Source organism: Drosophila novamexicana, unplaced genomic scaffold, assembly GCF_003285875.2.
Source record: "Drosophila novamexicana strain 15010-1031.04,08,12 unplaced genomic scaffold, DnovRS2.1 tig00001395-arrow-arrow-pilon, whole genome shotgun sequence".
Classification (NCBI taxonomy): domain Eukaryota; kingdom Metazoa; phylum Arthropoda; class Insecta; order Diptera; family Drosophilidae; genus Drosophila; species Drosophila novamexicana.
This window is the reverse complement of record NW_020824854.1, coordinates 80,733-89,851: the sequence shown is the minus strand read 5'-3', so window position 1 is coordinate 89,851 and position 9,119 is coordinate 80,733. Positions and strand designations below refer to the sequence as shown.

The following is a 9,119-nucleotide window of genomic DNA, read 5'->3' as shown; positions in this document are numbered from 1 at the left end:
TAATCCAAAGACCTTCGTTCATCATAAAACCAACATTAAAGCAAATACTTTGGAACTATCGCAATAATTTCTCAAAGCTCACATCCAAAAATAGCGCATAGTACGAATATAATTGAATTTTTTAAATGTCGGGAACTAAAAATGTTCTAGAAATAAAAAATTGAACAGATCGGTGTGAAAAATGTGCTTAAGAATTTTTAAAATTGAGTAGCATAGAGGAAGAGCTGGCGAACCAAAGAGACACACAGGCACACACACACTCAACCACTGGGAAATGTTTAAGCGGAAATTTTAATAAAAATTATATACAATTTATTTCAAACAGTGAAAACACACACGCACGCACACACGCGGCGCCGTTTTGTGGGCTGTCGTGTGATAAAATAATAAAAAAAAAACTATGCAGAAGCAATGTGGCATATATATTGAAAGTATTATATAGACGCGTATGTCGACTATGTCGACGCAGATCCGCTGAAATAGCTGTTGAAAGCGTAAACAGAATGTCAGATAAGCACGTTCAACTCGGCCGAGGATTGACGGCCCATTCAATTGAGTTGGTGTCGGTAGATTTGTATCTGTATCTGTATCTGTATCTGTATCTGTATCTGTATCTGTATCTGTATCTGTATCTGTATCTGTATCTGTATCTGTATCTGTACTCTTGTATCTGTATCTGTATCTGTATCTGTATCTGTATCTGTATATGTATCTGTATCTGTATCTGTATCTTTAATCGTATCTGTATCTGGATCTGTATCTGTATATGTATCGTATCTGTATCTGTCTCCTGTATCTGTAAATCTGTATCTGTATCTGTCTATGTATCTGTATCTGTATCTGTATCTGTATTGTATCTTGTTATTCTGTATCTGAATATGTTTTCTGTATCTGTATCTGTATCTGATCTGTATCTGATCTGTATCTGTATCTGTATCTGTATCTGTAATCTGTATCTGTATCTGTATCTGTTTCTGTATCTGTATCTGTATCTGTATCTGTATCTGACTGTATCTGTATCTGTATCTGTATCTGTATCTGTATCTGTATCTGTATCTGTATCTGTATCTGTATCTGTATCTGTATCTGTATCTGTATCTGATCGTATCTGTATCTGTATCTGTATCGTCGTATCTGTATCTGTATCTGTATCTGTATCTGTATCTGTATCTGTATCTGTATCTGTATCTGTATCTGTATCTGTTATCTGTATCTGTATCTGTATCTGTATCTGTATCTGATCTGTATCTGTATCTGTATCTGTATCTGTATCTGTATCTGTATCTGTATCTGTATCTGTATCCTGTATCTGTATCTGTATCTGTATCTGTAATCTGTATCTGCTCTATCTGTATCTGTATCTGTATCTGTATCTGATTATCTGTATCTGTATCTGTATCTGTATCTGTATCTGTATCTGTATCTGTATCTGTATCTGTATCTGTATCTGTATCTGTATCTGTATTCTGTATCTGTATCTGTATTGTATCTGTATCTGTATCTGTATCGTCTATCTGTATCTGTATCTGTATCTGTATCTGTATCTGTATCTCTGTATCTGTATCTGTATCCTGTATCTGTATCTGTATATGTATCTGTATCGTATCTGTACTGTATCTGTATCTGTATCTGTATCTGTATCTGTATCTGTATCTGTATCTGTATCTGTATCTGTATCTGTATCTGTATCTGTATCTGTATCTGTATCTGTATCTGTATCTGTATCTGTATCTGTATCTGTATCTGTATCTGTATCTGTATCTGTATCTGTATCTGTATCTGTATCTGTATCTGTATCTGTATCTGTATCTGTATCTGTATCTGTATCTGTATCTGTATCTGTATCTGTATCTGTATCTGTATCTGTATCTGTATCTGTATCTGTATCTGTATCTGTATCTGTATCTGTATCTGTATCTGTATCTGTATCTGTATCTGTATCTGTATCTGTATCTGTATCTGTATCTGTATCTGTATCTGTATCTGTATCTGTATCTGTATCTGTATCTGTATCTGTATCTGTATCTGTATCTGTATCTGTATCTGTATCTGTATCTGTATCTGTATCTGTATCTGTATCTGTATCTGTATCTGTATCTGTATCTGTATCTGTATCTGTATCTGTATCTGTATCTGTATCTGTATCTGTATCTGTATCTGTATCTGTATCTGTATCTGTATCTGTATCTGTATCTGTATCTGTATCTGTATCTGTATCTGTATCTGTATCTGTATCTGTATCTGTATCTGTATCTGTATCTGTATCTGTATCTGTATCTGTATCTGTATCTGTATCTGTATCTGTATCTGTATCTGTATCTGTATCTGTATCTGTATCTGTATCTGTATCTGTATCTGTATCTGTATCTGTATCTGTATCTGTATCTGTATCTGTATCTGTATCTGTATCTGTATCTGTATCTGTATCTGTATCTGTATCTGTATCTGTATCTGTATCTGTATCTGTATCTGTATCTGTATCTGTATCTGTATCTGTATCTGTATCTGTATCTGTATCTGTATCTGTATCTGTATCTGTATCTGTATCTGTATCTGTATCTGTATCTGTATCTGTATCTGTATCTGTATCTGTATCTGTATCTGTATCTGTATCTGTATCTGTATCTGTATCTGTATCTGTATCTGTATCTGTATCTGTATCTGTATCTGTATCTGTATCTGTATCTGTATCTGTATCTGTATCTGTATCTGTATCTGTATCTGTATCTGTATCTGTATCTGTATCTGTATCTGTATCTGTATCTGTATCTGTATCTGTATCTGTATCTGTATCTGTATCTGTATCTGTATCTGTATCTGTATCTGTATCTGTATCTGTATCTGTATCGTATCTGTATCTGTATCTGTATCTGTATCTGTATCTGTATCTGTATCTGTATCTGTATCTGTATCTGTATCTGTATCTGTATCTGTATCTGTATCTGTATCTGTATCTGTATCTGTATCTGTATCTGTATCTGTATCTGTATCTGTATCTGTATCTGAATCTGTATCTGTATCTGTATCTGTATCTGTATCTGTATCTGTATCGTATCTGTATCTGTATAGTATCTGTATCTGTATCTGTATCTGTATATGTATCTGTATCTGTATCTGTATCTGTATCTGTATCTGTATCTGTATCTGTATATGTATCTGTATCTGTATCTGTATCTGTATCTGTATTCTGTATCTGTATCTGTATCATGTATCTATCGTATCTGTATCTGTATCTGTATCTATCTGTATCTGTATCTGTATCTGTATCTGTATCTGTATCTGTATCTGTATCTGTATTCGGTATCTGTATCTGTATCTGTATCTGTATCTGTATCTGTATCTGTATCTGTATCTGTATCATCTGTATCCTGTATCTGTATCTGTATCTGTATCTGTATCTGTATCTGTATCTGTATCTGTATCTGTATCTGTATCTGTATCTGTATCTGTATCTGTATCTGTATCTGTATCTGTATATATCGTATCTGTATCTGTATCTGATATCGTATCTGTATCTGTATCTGTATCTGTACTGTCTGTATCTGTATCTGTATCTGTATCTGTATCTGTATCTGTATCTGTATCTGTATCTATATCTATCGTAATCTGTATATCGGTATCTGTATCTGTATCTGTATCTGTATCTGTATATGTATCTGTATCTGTATCTGTATCTGTATCTGATCTGTATCTGTATCTGTATCGTATCTGTATTCGTATCTGTATCTGTATATGTGTATGTATCTGTATCTGTATCTGTATATCTGTATATGTATTCTGTATCTGTATCTATCTGTATCTATCTGTCTGTATCTGTATATGTTATCTGTAATCTGTATCTGTATCTGTATCTGTATCTTGTTTCTGTATTCTGTATCTGTATCTGTATCTGTAGCTGTATCTGTATCTGTATCTGTATCTGTATCTGTATCTGATCTGTATCTGTAATCGTATCTGTATCTGTATCTGTATGTATCTGTATCTGTATCTGTATCTGTCTCTGTATCTGTATCTGTACTGTATATGTATCTGTATCTGTATCTGTATCTGTATCTGTATCTGTATCTGTATCTGTATCTGTATCTGTATCTGTATATGTATCTGTATCTGTATCTGTATCTGTATCTGTATCTGTATCTGTATCTATCTGTATCTGTATCTGTATCTGTATCTGATCTGTATCTGTATCTGTATCTGTATCTGTATCTGTATCTGTATCTGTATCTGTATCTGTATCTGTATCGTATCTGATCTGTATCTGTATCTGTATCTGTATCTGTATCTGTATCTGTATCTGATCTGTATCTGATCTGTATCTGTATCTGTATCTGTATCTGTATCTGTATCTGTATCTGTATCTGTATCTGTATCTGTATCTGTCTCTGTATCTGTATCTGTATCTGTATCTGTATCTGTATCTGTATCTGTATCTGTATCTGTATCTGTATCTGTATCTGTATCTGTATCTGTATCTGTATCTGTATCTGTATCTGTATCTGTATCTGTATCTGTATCTGTATCTGTATCTGTATCTGTATCTGTATCTGTATCTGTATCTGTATCTGTATCTGTATCTGTATCTGTATCTGTATCTGTATCTGTATCTGTATCTGTATCTGTATCTGTATCTGTATCTGTATCTGTATCTGTATCTGTATCTGTATCTGTATCTGTATCTGTATCTGTATGTATCTGTATCTGTATCTGTATCTGTATCTGTATCTGTATCTGTATCTGTATCTGTATCTGTATCTGTATCTGTATCTGTATCTGTCTCTGTATCTGTATCTGTATCTGTATCTGTATCTGTATCTGTATCTGTATCTGTATCTGTATCTGTATCTGTATCTGTATCTGTATCTGTATCTGTATCTGTATCTGTATCTGTATCTGTATCTGTATCTGTATCTGTATCTGTATCTGTATCTGTATGTATCTGTATCTGTATCTGTATCTGTATCTGTATCTGTATCTGTATCTGTATCCTGTATCTGTATCTGTATCTGTATCTGTATCTGTATCTGTATCTGTATCTGTATCTGTATCTGTATCGTATCTGTATCTGTATCTGTATCTGTATCTGTATCTGTATCTGTATCTGTATCTGTATCTGTATCTGTATCTGTATCTGTATCTGTATCTGTATCTGTATCTGTATCTGTATCTGTATCTGTATCTATCTGTATCTGTATCTGTATCTGTATCTGTATCTGTATCTGTATCTGTATCTGTATCTGTATCTGTATCTGTATCTGTATCTGTATCTGTATCTGTATCTGTATCTGTATCTGTATCTGTATCTGTATCTGTATCTGTATCTGTATCTGTATCTGTATCTGTATCTGTATCTGTATCTGTATCTGTATCTGTATCTGTATCTGTATCTGTATCTGTATCTGTATCTGTATCTGTATCTGTATCTGTATCTGTATCTGTATCTGTATCTGTATCTGTATCTGTATCTGTATCTGTATCTGTATCTGTATCTGTATCTGTATCTGTATCTGTATCTGTATCTGTATCTGTATCTGTATCTGTATCTGTATCTGTATCTGTATCTGTATCTGTATCTGTATCTGTATCTGTATCTGTATCTGTATCTGTATCTGTATCTGTATCTGTATCTGTATCTGTATCTGTATCTGTATCTGTATCTGTATCTGTATCTGTATCTGTATCTATCTGTATCTGTATCTGTATCTGTATCTGTATCTGTATCTGTATCTGTATCTGTATCTGTATCTGTATCTGTATCTGTATCTGTATCTGTATCTGTATCTGTATCTGTATCTGTATCTGTATCTGTATCTGTATCTGTATCTGTATCTGTATCTGTATCTGTATCTGTATCTGTATCTGTATCTGTATCTGTATCTGTATCTGTATCTGTATCTGTATCTGTATCTGTATCTGTATCTGTATCTGTATCTGTATCTGTATCTGTATCTGTATCTGTATCTGTATCTATCTGTATCTGTATCTGTATCTGTATCTGTATCTGTATCTGTATCTGTATCTGTATCTGTATCTGTATCTGTATCTGTATCTGTATCTGTATCTGTATCTGTATCTGTATCTGTATTTCTGTACTACGAGTACTACGTTCTGTGAGCGACCGCGAGTCGTATAGTTGAATTTAATTCTGTGCAATCAGTGTGTAGCGACATTCTATATATATAAATACATATATGTGTGAGCATGGGTAAATATCGCAGCATTAAGGAGGCGTTGATTGGATTTTAAATGAGGCTGCGATTCTTACACATCAGCAGCATAAAAGCCGCAGCGTGCACTGAGCCAAAAACTTTGATATGAAGATGTTGACGTACTTTTGGTCTTACTCTGTGCTTCTTATTCATCTGTTTTCATACATTCAAGCGAAGCTGGCTGCGCCTAACCACTTTAATTTGATAATTACATGAATGCCACTCTGTTATTCCAAGAAAATTTCCAGTGTGTTGCGAAAATTTGATTAAATAAATGTTCATTTAGGGTCTTAGAAATGTGGGGACTGTTCATTGCAGTTGCGTTGGGATCATTAACCATAAGAATGTCGCGAAAATTCTTTATAGATGACAAATGGTAGATCAAGTTCATAAACCACGTGGCATGAAACAATATTAATCTGCATAAATAAGCCCTTATATAGCTATATGTACATTGAGAAACTTTTGAGTGCAAGCGAATAGATCTGTTACAGATGATGTTACCTAAATATATATATTATTAAGGGACTTTCCCTGTTTATAAATTAAGCTAATTAAGCTCTATGAACTTTACATACTTTGTGTATACAAACTATACAAGTGAGTACACATTATCACTGAAAAGTCCGCGTCAAGATCTCTTAGCTTGTAAAAATTATTCTTATCAAAATTAGCCGATTAATAATTTAATAATTATAAATATTTCCATCATCCAATACATTTAAAATTCGGGCATATATAATTTCTGACCAGTATGAGAACCTAGCTAAATATACGCATCTGTATTTACATATCTAGTTATGTTTTACTTTTTATGTTACATATTTTAATAATTGTTTCTTAGTAGTTTTTTTAGTAGGCCAAGTGACTTCTTTCACGCGATATTTAAATATAATATTTTATTCAACTATTAAATGTTTTTATTTTTTTTTTGAGTTACAGATTTGTTAAAACATTCTCTTTGTTATATCCCTACCAAAAACACAATAAAGCACATAGATAATAGTCCAACTTGGCTGCATACGATGGATGAGGATCTATTTGGATAATTGCAACCGCAGAACTGAAGACACGTCGAACATATCTTTTCAGATTTGTTTAGCTTAATCAATGTTTTATTTGCGACTGGCTGGCATCCCATTAAGGGCGACGAAAAACACAGAAAATTTTCCAAGTTACCTGCATATTCGGTGTAAAATTTATTAGTTGTTAATACTTATTGCAAATTATAAAATTACCCTCTACTCGAAAGCCCGGCAATACGCATTCAGACAATGGATCATAGTTGTCTGCGTTGTACGGAATTCGACGAACTAATGTCTTATCTTTTGGATGATCTCTTACGAACATCCAACCTTTATAGAATATTTTACAATCTCCATTATCGCATTCGACACATTGATTATTCAATTCGTCATCTTCATATGCCTCTAAAAATTGTACATTTTTCCATTATTACTAAACATTGCGCAGTAGATAACTTACCCGATTTCCAAACTACAATACCAATAAGTATAATTGATAAAACGTAGTTTTCACTTTTCCTCATGTTGAGACTAATGTTAATATGCTTTATATGTAAAATTACATACAATTTTGGGGGGAGAATGCGAAATGATGTGGATCTGTTTATACCTAATAATTTTGGTGTAACTAACTACTATAACTACTACGACCTAAAACCTTAGCTGGTCTGTAGATACAGCCCCTGGTTGTTACGCAACTCCACGCCAAGCTCTAGCCGCATATTTGGGTATAAACCACGGCCACCATGTTACTCCCCGAGGAACCGCAGTCAAAAACACCAGGAAGGAACAAAGTTTCGCTGACGCCTGCCTGTCCGTACCACGGCCGAACTGCTTAACATTTCTGTCCCAACAAATGCGTCATTACTCCAATTGAGGATCGTCTTACCAGACTAAGCTGCTTCTGGTTTAGGTCATGGCTTGGTACAGATTGGGCCTTTCGCAGATGCTTGGAAAATGCCAATGCTTGGACAATCACTCAGGGCTACCAATGTGCCGAGTCGGCTGGCTAGAAAGACTTCCGAATTACGCAAGTTATTCTACATCTGTCCATTAAACCCCACACACAGTGATGTACAGGGAAATGGGCATGTCTACATCAACTCATCTTCCCCTTCCGAATGCTTTCTTCTGCCTGTACATATGCCTGGGCAAATTTAAGTAATTAATTAATAAACCAATTTTTTTTATATTTAAAATATATTTAAATTCGATACGACAATGTTATAATGATTAGACCAAGGCATAGGGTTAATATTAGCACAGCATCGATGCCAGGTAAAGCTGAACTGGACCGCTCGCAGCCGCAGTGCTTGGCACACGTCTTGCAAATTGATTCTGTACTGCTCAACTGTGTACTATTTGCGATTGCTTGACAGCCCAGTTCGGCAGACCAAAAGCAAACAAATTTATTTAAATCATCTGAAATACCAAAATGGGCTTTGATACTGGGATGCAAAAACCTCATTTATTATATCCTATACTTACCGGTTATTTTATAGCCCTTACTAACGCATTTGTTAAATTGACTATCATGCTGTTCGCCAACACTGAGTCTTTCAACCTTCACCATATCCCAAGCAGTGGACGAATGGGCAGCCATTCCAGTCCTGGCCACTATACACTCTTTATAAACATATTCATCGCATGAGACGCATACATTATTTAACTGACCACTTGCAACTGTTCGATGTGGCATGACACTGAGGCATTTATTATAAACATAATTTGTATGTATTATTCATATACTTACTGTCTATATAATATATAGAAAGGTAAAATAGCCATTTAAAAAGCAACGAATTTTTCATAATTCTAAACAGAAAGCAAAATAAAACTGATCTTTGAAAACCAGCATGCTGAGTAATATGTACGTTTCTGGTCTAAA

General features: G+C 34.4%; 1 protein-coding gene across 4 annotated transcripts; it reads right to left on the bottom strand.

Moving 5' to 3' along the window:
* Positions 1-7,106: 7,106 nt before the first annotated feature.
* On the bottom strand, positions 7,107-9,086 carry LOC115767438. Of its 4 annotated transcripts, none has more exons than XR_004018379.1 (5): positions 8,985-9,086; positions 8,720-8,934; positions 7,692-8,378; positions 7,445-7,624; positions 7,107-7,385 (listed from the first exon to the last, which is right to left on the bottom strand). XR_004018379.1 is itself a non-coding variant. In XM_030711733.1 (3 exons), the coding sequence occupies exons 1-3, from the start codon at positions 9,017-9,019 to the stop codon at positions 8,436-8,438; spliced, it is 468 nt and encodes a 155-aa protein (XP_030567593.1). In that variant the 5' UTR covers positions 9,020-9,086; the 3' UTR covers positions 8,433-8,435. The 4 variants fall into 4 exon arrangements, 2 of the variants coding, with proteins under 2 accessions (XP_030567593.1, XP_030567592.1); XR_004018378.1 differs by having other exon boundaries at positions 7,109-7,385; positions 7,445-7,636; XM_030711733.1 differs by lacking the exons at positions 7,107-7,385; positions 7,445-7,624; positions 7,692-8,378 and adding an exon at positions 8,433-8,653.
* Between the last annotated feature and the right edge of the window lie 33 nt (positions 9,087-9,119).

Coding starts and splice junctions, on each gene's coding strand:
- LOC115767438 (XM_030711732.1), bottom strand. CDS start 9,042: ATGAAAAATTCGTTGCTTTTTAAATGGCTATTTTACCTTTCTATATAT. Junction 8,915..8,984: donor TTCTATATATTATATAGACA/GTAAGTATATGA, acceptor CACATCGAACAG/TTGCAAGTGGTCAGTTAAAT. Junction 8,654..8,719: donor TAAGGGCTATAAAATAACCG/GTAAGTATAGGA, acceptor TTGGTATTTCAG/ATGATTTAAATAAATTTGTT.